At 39.5% G+C, this 15,985-nt stretch overlaps 1 protein-coding gene across 4 annotated transcripts; it reads right to left on the bottom strand.

Annotated features, from left to right (window-relative positions):
* Positions 1-399: 399 nt before the first annotated feature.
* vegfab (vascular endothelial growth factor Ab) lies at positions 400-15,422 on the bottom strand. 4 transcript variants are annotated; one of them, XM_066697443.1, is made up of 8 exons: positions 14,828-15,422; positions 12,993-13,035; positions 9,202-9,398; positions 8,071-8,147; positions 7,938-7,970; positions 7,567-7,661; positions 3,219-3,350; positions 400-1,964 (listed from the first exon to the last, which is right to left on the bottom strand). In XM_066697443.1, the coding sequence occupies exons 1-7, from the start codon at positions 14,891-14,893 to the stop codon at positions 3,235-3,237; spliced, it is 627 nt and encodes a 208-aa protein (XP_066553540.1). In that variant the 5' UTR covers positions 14,894-15,422; the 3' UTR covers positions 400-1,964; positions 3,219-3,234. The 4 variants fall into 4 exon arrangements, with proteins under 4 accessions (XP_066553540.1, XP_066553539.1, XP_066553541.1 ...); XM_066697442.1 differs by lacking the exon at positions 7,567-7,661 and adding an exon at positions 5,188-5,259; XM_066697444.1 differs by lacking the exon at positions 7,567-7,661.
* Between the last annotated feature and the right edge of the window lie 563 nt (positions 15,423-15,985).

Here is a 15,985-nt window from a genome sequence, read left to right as displayed (position 1 = left end):
ATTGTCATTTGTCAGCTTGTACCTGCTCTCTTTAGGATGTGGGATGTGCTCTTCATCATTGAATGTCCTTCATACATGTTGGTAACCCCCATTTCTGGTGCTGTAGATACATAACCTCACTCTTCAATAAGGATGAAAGCCATGCAGCTACTATTTAAGTGATGAAGGGCAACTATGCAACACAGCCCTAAGAATCTGAGCTTTTTAAATCCAGACGACCCGCCTCAGTCATGGCAGTAGATCATGGCCATTCACGACCATGAGCTGCAATCCAAATTTCCATTGGCACAATGAATGCATGCCTTTTCACAGCCTCGTAATGGGGAAGGAACACACTTTACCCAGAGAGCACTGTTTATGGTTGTGGTGTTTGTTTTTGCGTTGGCTTAAAAGACAGGCTTTCAAAGTCAATTTTCTCTTTAATAAAAAACAATATAATTTGAAAATAAATATGTTTATACTAGTTACACTAAAACAAAACAGATGTTAATATTAAAACTTACCACTTTACAGCACCAATAAATATATTAATGTGACAAAAAATATACTAAAACTGTGGCTGTACAATATGGATACACAAAGCAGTTCAATACAAATAGAATGTAATATTAACTTTGTGGTGCCAATCACGAAACCCAAGCTCTCTCATGCAACTGGTACATACCTTAGTTTTGCGTTAGTTTACAGGCATGCAGTTTGCAAGACAAGCAGTACACCATACAACATGTTCATTGCCTAGAAAGAGAAACTGTATACACAGTAGACAATTTCTTCAATTACTGGATTAAGCGTATTGAGTCTAAGCAAGTACTGTTGGACACAGATGCATAATCTGCAAATGAAGCATGCATCAGATCCATAAGAGAGCCTAGGTTTTGTCAGCTGATAATAAACTGTCCGATCATATTACACAGAAATAAAAATTAAAAAGCTTTGGGGAGAATACCAGGCATTACTAAAAATGTTTCAGGAATGTTGAAGTATTTTTTTTCTTAAACAAAAAGGCCATTTACATTTTTTTGTTTAGTTGGAGCAGCTGGGCTGATTGGCATCAATGATATTTTCAGAAAAACAAGACATTTTGAATGTAACACTGCATATAAATAGATAAACTTAAATACACAAAGAATACTGAAATATTCTAAAATTATAAATTAACTGTATTACATTGTCTACGAAAGGGATATTAAGTATGTATATACAGATTTTGCTCTTTCTTTTAATATTATTCTTAATGGTGTGCGCAATGTTGTCTTTGGAAAAATAGTAATAATTTAATAGTTAAAGGAGTCTAGTCACAGAGGCCTCACCATAGCTACTGCTACTGAGCCTTGGTAAAATATGGAATCAAGTAATTTAGTGTCAATCTTTCTATATATACCTACAATTAATATCCCTTTTAAATAGATGCTTTTGTCCTATTGGATGTTAGTCACAACAGTTGCCTTCTTGTCTATCATCCGGATTCCAGACTTGCAGTTGGGACTTCACAGAAGCAGGCAGTGAAATGATCAAGGGAATTCCACCGTTCCACATGTTTTTGGACCTTTGAATGTTTCTGAAAGTGTCTTGGTAGGTTTTCTGTATTTCCCAACTTGAATGCAGCCATTACTCCTGAAAGATCGAGGTACTCAGTGTCCGGTTCATGTACCTCTTGTTGCCTTGTCTATGTACACAGCAGACCCATATCCAGTGAAATAGAATATAAAATTAATCTTTTTTTTTTCTTTAAAAAAAAAGAACAAATCCCAGACATCTCAAGCACCAGCCGGGCTGATGTTTTAGCAGCAATTCACATCTCTTTATATATATTAATATTTCGAAAATATACAATGGGATGATTTTCTTTCAACAATCTTTCCAAGGAATGCATCCTCAATGATCAGAATTCAAAGTGCTGTGCTATGTATATCCTTCATTTCAATGTCCATTTCACCGCCTCTCATCTTCTTGGTTTATCACACCTAAAAAAAGAAATGCACAGAGAAAAGTTAGGCTCTGATGTATAGAAATTGGTCTTGGTCAAACATGGTATATTTATCAGTTATTTTAATTATTATGATCAGCAGTTGACCCACTATCTTTTATCACCACCAACCAGGCCTACAGCAAATTAAGCACTGAGAAGCAAGCAGCATAGACGCTTTCATTTCAACAGTTAGAGACAATCGTCCTTGAAATCAATGACCATTTCTCGTGCCCCAGATCCAATTTCAAATAATGTGCCAATTATATATTGTTAGAAGTGCACAATCATGATTTCTGAAATGAAAGTGTTTATCCATTTGTTAGTTCTCATGTGTGACAGTAAGGTTGATTTTAAGCATGTATACTGTATCTACAAACAAACAGACAAACAAACAAGTGAAAACCTAGACTTTTTTTTTTAAAGGCCAGCATTTACCAATTTGGAAAATCTTGAAATCGACTGCTTGTTTGTGTCAAGTATTATCTGAATAAAGCTATCATCAGAGTTGTGTCTACAGCAAGTCTCCACAGAAACACGCTCTCAAGTACCAAAAGCTACAATTGTGCCAGTCTGCCTCCAGATTATGTTTTGTGTATTAGTACTGGGATGTAATGAAATGAGAACCATATAGCAGTATTTTATTTTACCAGTTGAGCTTTGAAACACTACCATTTAAGAAGTTATTAACTGTAATATATCAACTCCATATATTTCTTAAATGTACTGTTGTGTTACTGAAGAATCATCGCTTTCCAATTTGACAGAATATATTAGTCATTTTGACATCTGGACATCCTGTATGTAATGGTTGTGTGTACGTAGCTGAACTGTATTGTGTGAATAGAAAATACAGATCAGAAATCTCGATGTCTGGATGTATTCATACAAGCAGAGAATTTCAGAAAGGTAGTGTTTACATATTCAGAGATATCAAACACTGAACATTCTTCAAGCCTTGTTTTGGTGGGAACCAAAACAAGCAAAATACTGCAGCAAGCACTATGGTCAGATGGAGACTGCGGATTGCAAATTTTAATTGCAGGATGGAAGGAAAAGGAAGCCTCACATGTAAATGAAACACACAAACAAAAAAGCAAAACAGGATAAAGCATATTCCTGCTGTTACTAATTGGCAAATAAAGTAAACAAACTACAAGCCAGCAAGAAGCATGCTTTTTCAAAACTTATATATATATATATATATATATATATATACACACACATTTGCTTATTTTAATTTTTAACAAACCTGCAAGTTCTTTCGTTTAACTCAAGCTGTCTGGACTTGCAATGTAATTGTGAGAATTTGCAGGAACATTTACAGGTGTGGGGATCCTGTACAAACAAGCGTTTTCTTCTCTCTGAACAAGGCTCACAGTGGCTGCAAAAAGGCAAAAAAGGAAAAAAAAAGAGGTCTAAGCTATAGCGCTTTAGCAGAGAGAGAAACAACACATGCAACCCCCTACAATATCAAGCAGACCTTGTGATGAGAGCGAGCAGAGGGGGCAGTCACATTTCTCCACTGAAGAAGTTAACAAAGCCACTGTACTTTGACCTGAGGGGCACAGTCTCCACATCATTCTCCTTTAGCTTTTTATTTGTATTGTTTTGCTTTAGATTTTGAATTAAGCACCTGCAGCACTCAAACACATATGTAAGGACTTCATTCAAAAGGATAAGGATATTCATTGTTTGTTTTAGTTTTTTGTGCTTAACAGTTTTGTAAAACATGTTAGCTGAGAGCTAGGTGATTCAGCGTGCCTGGTGGAGTAGTTGTACACAGGCACACTAACTTCAGCAGAGCGAGGTCAGTGGAGTGGTCTGAGTCAACATCATATAGCTGTGCGTATTTGTTCTTTAAAAAGCTAAAGTGCATGATTGTGAAGTGTGTGACCTCTCACATTGTTATAATAGTCTTGCAAATACAAAGCATCCATTTCCTGACGTATTAGTAGCAAATACTTGTAAGGGTTTCGCACAAGGGCATATCTCAAAAGCACCAAAACATCAGACACCCAAAATGCCCAGGACCTGCTTTCTTCCCCCCTTATATATTCTTGTGCTCTTTCAAAGCAGTCACTTTGTTGATGACCTTCTCACACAAAACGTTGTCTGAAGATGTATATTTGCCCACAAGCATGCAATTGTGACAATAACAATCTGCGTGAAGAGTAATGTGGCAATTGGACATTGAACTGTAAACAAATTGATCTCTTAATTTCTCACAATGGAGGAAGTTACAACCAAATTGAAAAGTGTAGGCTTGGAGAAAAGTAAATACATATCCTGTTTCCTACAAAAAGTATCCATGCAGGTGTTTAAATAAAACCCAAAGTATCTGGTGCTTAAAGATGCAGTATCTTTTATTGGATTTTTTTTTTCCACAGTTTCAAATAAAAATAAAACAACCAACAGAAATACAGCTGTTTGAAAAACACAAACAGTGCAATACAAGAACATAGGAAGAACCTGAACATTATGTATTACTGGACATTTGAGCACCTTTATTCAAAATACGTAAATTTGGAGTAGGGTTACAGAGGCCAGTGTGTAGGTCTATAGACCTGAATAAGCTTTGAATATCAAAAGATCATGAACATGCAAATGTTTATCCAACATTTTCTGATCTGATCTGCTCATTTAGAGCCATATAATGGGCCAGAAGGCTTGCGTGACCAATTGATTTTCTCCCCAAAGTGAATTATATTATTGTTCAAAAACCAGAACAAAAAAATGATTTTATAAATCAACAATAGATGGTATACTGTAAGCCCTGTTATTTTATAGCATGCTTATTGCAACCCTGTCTTCCCAAATATACCAATTCTACCACCACAACAAAAATATCAATCAATCAATACGTCTTGCTTCAGTGTCTAGCTCTGCACTAAAAGAAAACTTTATAGAGTAATACGTGCAGGCCATTAAAAAGACACTAGAAACAAATACGCAATTCAATTCAAACCAGGTTTGTGATTAGTATCGTCATCAGAAAGCCATGCTCAGTGATGCCATTACCTTCTAATTTCACTTTTAGGGACCAAGTGCCACAAATTCACTCTAGTGGATTAAAGACGTGTGGAAACCACGTGACAAAGCCTCATGCCATGATCAAGGTGAATTATAAGACATAAACAACCTCCTCCCAAATTAACTTAACAATCAAGAGTGAAATGCTCAAATGCAGTTGTGGCGTGGAAAATGCACAGCTGACATACGAGTCGGGCTTTTTGTCTCGGTTTTTCTTTTTCTTTCTCTTTAGGCCTTTGCCTTTGCCTTTCCTGGATTTTCTGCAAAATAAAGCAAAACAAAAAGCAACACGCAAAACATCTAAATTGTACGGATTGTAACAAAGACACTTGAGGAACTACTTTCTATGCAGATTTACAAAACTGCACACTTCAGATGCTCACAGATCAGGGACAATACAGTTAGAATTAAAATGAACAGTTAGAAGAAAGATGGTCACTTTGACCTGGGCTAGAGTGACATAAGTCCTAACGAAACAACACGGAACAAAACAAAACCCCTGATCTCTCAAGGAGTGCTTATTTTTCGTTTTTATTTCCAATAAGAAACACAGACTAGATAGACTGCGCATTTCCACGCCATTTCCAGAAAACTAAAGACTCGGAATGGACAAAGTCTCCTATCCCTGGCAAAACAACACAAAACCAACAAACAAAACAGGAAAAAAAAAAAAAACTAGGAAAATGTAATGAATGATGCAATGGCAAACAATGAACAGTCAGCTATTAAATCCATCCAGATGATTGGTGAGGCTATGGCACATTAGTAAAGCAGTAGTGATGGATGTGGCTCATTCTCTGATGAATTCAAATGGGAGGAATTTCAACCTACACTGGCTTCACTGCTTGCAAAAGTCATACATTCAAGCAGGTCTGTAGTAGTGTGTTTAGCAGTGCAAGTAGTTTAGTTTTGGAGGTTCCCAGTGTATCGGATCAAAAACGTGCAGATATGTCAATGGCTTATCCCGTTATTGTATTACCATTAAGCTTTTGAAAAATGTCTCCAAAGCTATTGCCTTGTTGTGTATTTAAGAACCATGTTTAAATCACTAGGAAGTTTTAAACATTATCTGTCGGTTTCTTTGAAAACTTTGTAATTGTCTGTTTTAAGTGCATGGTCATTCCACTAAAATGTGAAAATAAGGAGTTTATAATAAGAGAGTTAAACCAGACAACAGGGAAAAGTACTAATTCAACAGGAGCCTGTCTTAACAGGTAGTGCTCACTTGAACTTGAACTTTTACTATTGTACTAAAATGTGCGTGTATTCCAAATTGAAGGTTTTGTTTTTGTTCATATTCACGTGAAAAAAGGGCTTTAACAATATCCTGTATATGATCATTGAGTCCTACACTGACACACATCATGCGGACTCATGATCTCTGCATATACACTGCACACGTTCACAAGTTAACTCTTTACTGATATATTTGGCCTCAACCATTGATCTCCAAAACGAACACACTAAAACAACATCAAAGTTATCATACTATCTAAAATTCCTTTAACCCCCCTACTCCCTCCTTTTAGAGGACTCTGGACGTTGAGATAAAAGCTCTTTCGTGAAAAGTCCCACAATAACACATTAGTTCCTAGGATCTGTTGCTATTCAGTAAAATGTGATTATGGGCTAAAGTGGAAAGTTGAAGGCTAAAGTTGAACAACTGGCTTGTAAAAGCTCAGACGCATGGCAGTCTGAAGCGCCTGGAATGTTTGAGTTGTAAATTATTAACCGTTTATGTAAACATGCCAATAAGCGGAAAGAAGCCCTTCCAAATCAAAACTAGAGCAAACAGCATAAAATGTCTTGCATTAGGACCCTTATCAATATCAGCACCAAACTTGAAGTGAATGTGATACCAACTGGAATGTTTAATACAGCTTGAGACTGGGAGCACTGGGGTGTTGAAAGCTGGCTACTATTGATTTATCTTCCTGAAGCTGCAAAGTTGGTTTTTACAACAAGAAACAAAAGATACTGCACCTTCAACAATACATGAAACCTGGATTGTAGGCATGACAGTGTCTTGCTTGCTGCTTCTCATCTATTTATTTATTGTTTTAAGGTAAAATAAGGGAAAGTCTAGAACTCAAGCCCTCCATATTCATCAAAACCTTGCCTCGGTGACTCCTGTGAACATTTCCTATCTGGAAACACACTGCAGTGTAGTCCGCCAATGAGAGAAGAGGATACGGTTTGCTAGGGAACTTTACGAAAAGGCACAGGGAGCCTCGCTTGCATGGGAGGCAGCAGATGTTCGGGACCTTTACGTTCTGCAAGGCCAAGGGAAATCTCCTGTCCTTCTGTACTGCGCTGCCCTTCTTTTACACCTCCAACTTTGGAAGAGCCAATTACGAAACATTAGTCAGACTGAACTCACTAATTCCACCTATACTACTGCTTTCCGAACTAGACACACAAGTCAAGAGGATCATCCATCTGCTGTATGAAGCATCATAGGGAACAAGCTACAGCGTTGTGACAAAGAGGCCTGGCAGTTTGTTCCAGATACCCATGATATTCTATTTTCTCATGTAAGGAAGCTCTCAAATCAATCTTAAATGCACCTTTAATTCCACTTGTGTCCTTCGGTCCCCATTGTCTTGCTGGACATGAATTAGACCTTTGGGTGGACCACTCTGAATAGTTCTTGTGATCCCGTCTGCGTAAGACGAAACAGAATCAATCCCCTCGAACTGCTCGATGTGTTTTTCTCCCTGGTTAAAATATCTATGAAGTAACTTGACAGCATTACAGGGGAGTGAATGTTCAAAGACTGAGACAGAGGCACTGTTTTGTCTAATATGGAAGGCTTGTCCTTGCAGATAATTTGGTAAACGATGCAGATCTTTCTCCCTGCACCCTCCCCCCGCCATGGGTAATCAAAACAAGCAAACAAATAAATAAAAACAATATCACATTAAATTATATGACTTACTTTTCTTTTTTTTCTTGAACATCTTTCTTTATTCTGCAAGGGTAGAGAGAAGGACAGAATTAATTAACTGGGCGAGATGACAAATGGCATATGCTTCGATAACGCCACACTTGTGCGATCTCTGTCCTCTTACCTGCATTCACATCTACTGTGTTCTGTGAAACTCACTTGTACCGGTTTTTCAAAGTGGAAGGGTTTGATTTTCATTATCTGTTAAAGACAAAGAGAAAGGCATTTGTTTCTTTAAATAAAGTTTAAAGCAGACAGTCCAGAAACTATAATTAATGTCTATGCATACCCCGGAGGTAAGAGCATTCAAGTACATCACATTCAAAGATGCAAAGAATAGCTTTAATGTTTAAACTACAATTTAGCTGCAAGCTGTAAATTATACAGTCAATTACACCAAAAGACTAAGAGAGAAGTTTGCCGCTTAACCGACAAAAATAATTGCAGTATATGAATACAGGTTATTGAAAGCTACCAAACGTGGCCATATCTCTAAAGGTGCAATTTATCCTCACACTGTCCTGCTATTGTGAGCAAAGGCATGTATACATCCCCTACAAGGTTCAATCCAGACAGAGTTTAATGAAACAACATTGAAAGACTCAAATAAAAAGGCCATGTTAGCTTAGGACTTCTTTTTCCATCTATGCAGCACACAGCCATGCCTTCATTTTGACTTCAGTTTCTGTGTGAAAAGCCCTCAGTACTATCTGCTGGAAAACTAATATTCCAATTTCACTTGAAATGCAGGAGAATAAACAGCATAACTCGGAATGCAAACAACATAGCTGGCATGCCAGTGTCTATAGCCCGCTGAAATGGACTTTCTGAGTTAGACAAATGCCAGGACCATCGAGCACCTCACAACGGCCGATGCTATTCGGCCACAGTGCATGCACTATTAAAAGTCTGCAAAATATACAACAGCACGGGTGATAGTCCTTATAGTTCACTCCATGCAGATGGAAGATAATGTGTTTCCCATGTGCATTCCTACAGAGTTCACAACCATGCCATTTAGCAGATCGAAATGACTGAGACTTGCTTGGCCTCAGGGCTGCTTTTAAAAGTACTGTTCACAAAAGTGCTAAATGAGGACACTGAGGACACTCTTCTGACATGCTCTACATAAACCATTGTTGTACAGACAGCTGTCCGAATTTGTCTGTTTTGTAAGAAAGTGTAGTGTTTTTTGGTTGGCCGGCCTTGATTTCTTTCAATCTCTATATTTAAATTTTGAGGTTAGTCAACTCACCAGCATTGTCACATTGTACGTTTCTGTGGGAACGCACTCTAAACTTTCGTCATTGCAGCATCCTGCACATCGCATGAGAGGTACGCATGAAGGCTTATATATATATTCGATGTCATCAGGATACTCCTGAAAGATATCCACTAATAGCTCTCTTCTCTGGCAGAAGCTCCTGTTGTACACATCCAGGAAAGGTATAACTGCAAATCAGAATGGGGAAAACAATTACAGATCAATGGTAAAACAAGACATTTGGTTTCAATTAAGGCCTTTCTGGAGCCAAACCCGTTAGATGTTTCAATAGTCATCCCTTTAACCAGTCTACATTTTTTAAGAAGAAGAAGAAGAAGAATAGAAGAGTCTAAAGCAGTTACACTTACTCCTGTTCATGGGAGAACCATAGACTCTGAATATTGACTGCTTTTGGCTTTGCTAGTCTCAACTAAAGTCAATTAGCTACAAAATCAGCTGGTCTTGAAGTTGCAGTTCTCACACACATTTGTTCCACATTATAATACATTGCAGATGCAATCAGTCACAATCCATTCTGCTCCTCACATTGTTTCTAGCCATATTTAGGTTCCCACAGGCTGCGAACCATAGCTGCACTGAGATGATGTCATACAGTGCAACCGTTGATCTGAATACATTACCTTCCCTTTTTCATAAATCATTTTCAAAAGAGCAGCAAATAATGAGATTATGTTACGCAAAAATAATAATGAAGTGCATCAATACCGAAGTGTGAATTGTAGATGGTTAGGGGAGCGACAGGCTAAGTTTGTTCTTATGCTGCTCACATTCCCACAATCTTATTCCTTCTAAAATTAGCTCACATCTACTGTCAGGTAAGGCCCTCACCTTATCTGACCCCTATCCTGTCAAGACTGCCCGGGACACAAGAGGTAGGCTAATGTGCAAAACAATAGCCTCTGGATTTGCCAAAGGGCAGTTCAGTAGGTCACAAGAGATTATTCCACCCCTCCAAAAAGTGTTTTAGGCAACACATGAATTGACCAAACATGACCTGGTATGTCTTTCTATCTTTACAGTGATTATGAATTTGGCCTTGTTACACCAGGGACTGGGTAATAGTGCAGTGAATTCGGTGGAAACAAGTTTTGAATTAAAACATTTTATACATTGTTTACACAGAAATGGCAATTTAATCTGAATTACAGTAGTATAAACAGTTACATACATGATTAGATTCTCACTATGCCACAAGGTAAAGAGAATACTCGCCTGCTAACTACAGGCTTTGAAGAGAAAATAAAAGGCATCTTATACTGCTTAAATTAAATGAGTACAACTGCTTACTCTCTTCTACTGCACTTAGCACTGCCTATTTCTAAGGGTCTCGCTAGCCATGCTTAAAGAGGGATTTCAATGGAGTGGGTGACTTCTGGAGGATGGCAGTGGCAGACCAATAGGATGGCAGGAGGTCTGGTTTCCCAGGCAACCCAGGGCATCAATAAACAAATGATGGTAGCCCTCACTGTTGTCAAGGGAGACCAAACAGTAACATCTAGTCGGCCGAAATGTGCTCATGCACACATTGTGGGTTACAAAAAATAAAGAAAAGCAATGAAGTGCTTTTTTCTTGAATTCCAAGATTTCCAGAAAATCCTCAACACACCTGACTCTTCAATGATGCTGTATATTAAAAACGGACTAAATCACCAAATCCATACACACACAAATAATCTGAATCACAAGGGCATTAAGCACATCAAGTGCACAAATTAAAGACACAATGTATCCCCTGCAACCACAGGTTTAAATAAGACACCAGATACCCTTACCTACAGTGACTCCCTTCATATAATGATCATGTTTCTGCATCATTCTCTGTGGATGTCAATTTATTTCAGTCGCTGCTGTGTAGGCCCCTCGGGGCAGCAATCTATACTTAAGTCTGTACAACAACATGTAAGAATTTTAGAAACGGGGAAAGAACAAATTATAGAAAGTACCACTCAGACCACTTCTCCTCCTTAGGGAGATGTGGTCCTCAGTCCCTTAATCCCAGCCATGATCAAAAGAAGAAAATGCAGAAGCTTTTCTGCACAATACTGAATTATAATAGTCAGTTTAAATACATCTCATCTCACCCACAATGACAATGAAACAGACAGACAACAAGACTGAGCTACCCTCCAGTTCAATCTGCATTTCACTTAATCAAGTAAGAACAATAAATTGGGAAGCAGCTATGAGTTTAGATGCAGGCTGGTATTGGGCCTACTTCTACAGCAAATACATATTTTATCTTTATACAGACAAGCATTCCTGTACTGTCAGCGTAATTGTCTAGAACATTCCACAGTGTAAGAATTAGCGGGCAGGAGTGCAACACTTGTGGAATGATTGTACTGCCAGAAAGTGCTTTATATAAAATGTCCACAATCATACACTTCGCTACCAAAAGTAATGGGACAAGCCTCCCCCTGCTGGCAACACGCTGCTCTAGAGGTCACAGAAGCTATATGGGTGCCTTTGTAGGGCATCAACACCTGTATTTATTGTGTTTCCAGGTTGCGCTGCCAGCTTGGGTGGAATTTCCTAACGACACGGTGACACCACGTCATTAGGCCGGGAGAGGAACAAGTGTCTCAAGGAGCAGAGTTAAAAACAGTTCTCGGTCTGATCCGAGACATGTGTTGTGGGTTATTATTAGTTATTTCTCAGCAGACACCCATATCCAACTCATCGAATGGGAAGAGCGGGGATGAGGGGAATCACTGCCGTGACTAGCCTTTCCGACCTGCAAACGGAAACTGTGCTTCAGCCTGGCACAGCGATCCTCCAGTCGTCTATCAAAACAGCCCACCAACAATGGGCCTACTCACTGGGCCTGGGCCTACTAAATATATTGGGCACAGCTGGTCTTCATCTGGTGTCCCAATACTTCTGGCAATGCAATTAGTATCCCTGCATGTAGGGTGCAGTCTAACTGGAATTTGTGCGCACAGAATAAGCCCTGGGAAGGCGCATTAGACAAGTACATATCATAGATAACCAGGTAAACCAGGAAAGTGCGCAGCAGGAACACAACATTGTTTTTCCATTATTTTCTTGTCGCCTCCAAATCTTAAAAGTATATCAGACAAGGGGAAGGTGTGTTTACCAAAAAAATCCCATGTGTTAACAAAGGCTGGCATTCAAAATCTCAACCTAATCTAAACATTTAATAGATGATGTTAAGACTATAACAAGCTCAATGGAATCACATGATAATCTGCCCTGACTTTACATCACAGAAGGAGCAAACAGTTCTCTGATAAAGGACCATTTCAGTAATTTTTGATAAGCACAATTAAGGAGAACAGACGTTAGCTCTTGAAATATGGCATTACCTTAAAACAAACAGTGAATTGATGTTGAAGGTTATAAACATTTAACTTTGCTGATTGCTTGATTAACCTGGCCAGAAATTAGTCAGACTGTAGACTTTGATAATAATGTTTTAGTTTGATTAGGACCTGTAAGTGATCATTACTTTCTCAGAGCCTGTATATTATATTAAAATTATATTATTATTAATAACAAAAACAACAACAACTTAAGGGGGGAAATAATCTGCAAGGACAGTAATGCTGCCTTATGAAAAACTGAATGTACTACAATCAATTCCATTAAAAAAAGCCACATTAAGGCAGTCAGTTCAATCAAATCCACAATGTATTCCAGCCGTGCCCGCTAGGTGGCAGTACAAGCACCTCCTCCTATGCAGAGACAATGTGTAACAATGAAACATTTTCTAGCCTCATGATCTGCACTGAACCACATACCTTCATTCGGATGCCTCTCCCCTTCTTTAGGTATGTGGGCTGTCTGTGGGGAAAAGATATGGAAACAATCAAAACCTGCGAAGACATTGGCCTTTGAGCCATCTATAGATACCTGAATGATGAAACCATTGGTGGGTATGCAATAAACATCACAGAACAAGACTTGTATTAATGTGATTTGTTTTCTGTTTTACACATCCCTCGACCATAACGCGGTATATTTGGAAAAACTCAATACTAAAGACGTTGGTATTGATCTATGATGAACTTGCATTGTTTAAAGTGACAAGATTGCTTCACCTTAATTGTATACGCACTAATTAGGCTCATTATAAAAATAATACTTATTATTATTAGATGTATTAGATCACTTTCAGCCCAAGGTCTAATATCCTTAAAATGTTTACATACAGGAATTATTATTATTATTATTATTGTAATATTGTTTAACACATAAACAAACACTATTATTATTATTATTATTATTATTATTATTATTATAGTAATATTGTTTAACATACACATACACACACACACACACAATATTTAGACAACTATATATTTGAAAGAAGTGCACTGCCATGGATCAAGTCATATTCCCGGTACGTATTAAACATATAATGATACAACAGGAATGAATGCCTGCCCTGGTTTGATACAATCATTGACTTACCACTGGCACAAGAAAAGCACCGGCCTGCTGAGAGCTGATAGTAATCTACTCTCACTGCCAACCGCTTTGAAACTCTCTGGCCGGATCCCGCAGGCTGCTGGCAGGGGCCGCAGGGCACGGCGGGGGGCCCGGGGTGCGGGAGCACACTGAGCCGTTTGTACTGGGACAGTGCGGCCTCCACCCCCCACCCCCCAGTGGGGTGATCTCGCCTGCTAGTGTCTGGGAGTAAACCTATGACAAATGCGGGATAGGGGGTGGCTAAGATTGTCCAATACGTCCCGATCAATTCCATCATGTGATCCACGACAATGCACATTATCATAATCAAAATCGTAATAATAATAAAATAAGTCATCCAGGAGTTCCCCGCTGTGCCTGGCATGGCCGTCGTTGATCTCAAAGTGCCAGGTCTGTAAATTGAGTCCGATCACAGTCTCTATGGAAATCGCGGATTTAACCCCCCCCCTGTATTTTAACTCTGTCCATGCAAAACCAGCCCGCTGCCCGCACTGCCACTGTGCCCCATGCTGCACAGGACTGGGCAGAGCCGGCGACACACATCTCCAGTCTCCTGTGTGACACTGACAGGATCTGTGGGTGGCATTTCTGAGCTGCAGAAAGTTTGCAATAACTTTTACTTTTGCATTTTCCGCTTCTGATTTTGCATTGTTTAAAAGCTGGTGTCCAATGAGAAGGTGCAACAATTGTGTGTGTTGATATCTAATGGGGGGTTAATCCCCACCTCTACAGGACCCCGAAAAAGTGTCAACAAATAAAAGATAACTCCGAAATGAACACCAAAAACCCTACCTCTTAAAACATGCAAGCGCTTTCCAACCGATACTGTACCTTTAAGCTCGTATATGGCTGTGAAGGCCGTATTGCATTAGATGTGAAAGTTCACCACGTTTCCAAAACTAATTGCATCATAAAGAATCAATTATGCCAGCCAAATCACTTGTCACACCATAATCCGGCCACACCACCCATTATCATCTTGGTATCTTAGTATAAAACCTAGTAAAAGGAATCCAGATCTTATATAGCCATGCAGAATGACCTACCAAGAGCTCCACAAGGACGATCTATCAATCAGTCAGAAATGCACCATGTTCATTACACAGGTTTATTTTTTGCAGAAGGATCTCAAAATAATCCTTACCTTTACTGTAGACAAATACAGAAGCCCCGCCAAACCCAGATTTATTAGGGTGAGAATAAAGTTCATGATTGTATTCCCAAGGTGAATGTCGAAGTTTAAATTGGTATCTGATTAAAAAAAAAAGGGGTCGCTTTCTTCACTCACATTGGTTACATTAAAACCACCAGCACAGCACAGTATTGCTCTTCTCGAAGGTTATAGTCTTACAGATCCCATGATCCCAAGAAAGACTCTTTAAGAAACCCCTGGTGATGTATGGATGAAGTGTGTCTGTATCCAGAAAAACGGTCTCCTTTCAGACAGTCACAGTCCTGCTCTATTGAACACGCATCCGAAATCCAGCGCAAATCATACATCCAGTGCCCGCAGTGCCACTCTCTCCTCCGAGGTCCCCGTCCGAAACTTTCACTCACCGTCAGCAACTTTGTGTCTGGCTGGGCGGGGGGATCAAAACCATAATAACTGGGGGGAAAGAAACCGAGGGGGGAAAAAAGCCTGTGTCGGTGAAGCCGGCGCTGGATCGGTGTCCTGGTCTCGGCGTGCAGAGCAATGTTGCGCGTCTGCCTGCAGCTCTTCCACCGCGGAGCCCAGCACTGAGCCGCCCGCAGCGTGTGTCTCCATTAGGGGAGCTCAGCGCCCTCCTATTGGCCGGGGCCGGTGGGCGGGTCTGACAACGACAACCCTGTACGGCTCTCTCTCCATCAGCTGTGATGTAATACACATTATTAAGAGTGTTATGATACCGTCTTTATATGAAATCTATTCTGTATTATATCTCCTCACGCTTGGAAGGAGACCATCGCGCTTAATCACCGAGACTGGTATTCTGGTTATTCCCATTGCGAGACCATGCTGCAAATCCGGCCAGCTGGGTTTGCTTTTATGCGCCCCAGTTTGGTACCTGCTGGCAAAATGCGGAGATGTTGCTGGCTTTTGAGGTGTTCCTACTAGTCTCTCCCTCTCTCTCTCTTTCTCTTTCATCTTTCATTTTCTGCGATACCAAAAGGTAAGCTTCTCTTGGTGGATTTGTTTTGTCTCTTGTGTTTTATACATGAGCACAATAAAGCACCGGCATGTCTCATTAGTGCATACATGCATGGCACAGGATACATAACACATGCATATGCCATTGCGCTTCATGTGAGTTCTGATGAGGGA

The sequence above is a fragment of the Amia ocellicauda genome, chromosome 1 (assembly GCF_036373705.1).
Source record: "Amia ocellicauda isolate fAmiCal2 chromosome 1, fAmiCal2.hap1, whole genome shotgun sequence".
Taxonomy (NCBI): Eukaryota; Metazoa; Chordata; class Actinopteri; order Amiiformes; family Amiidae; genus Amia; species Amia ocellicauda.
This window is presented reverse-complemented; position numbering and strand designations above follow the sequence as displayed.

Bases quoted from the DNA above. Each gene is read 5' to 3' on its own strand.
- vegfab (XM_066697442.1), bottom strand. From the start codon at position 14,893: ATGAACTTTATTCTCACCCTAATAAATCTGGGTTTGGCGGGGCTTCTG. The intron at 13,036-14,827 runs GTAAGGATTATT...TTTTCCCCACAG, and splicing joins TGTATTTGTCTACAGTAAAG to ACAGCCCACATACCTAAAGA. The intron at 7,971-8,070 runs GTAAGAGGACAG...CTACCCTTGCAG, and splicing joins CACAGTAGATGTGAATGCAG to AATAAAGAAAGATGTTCAAG.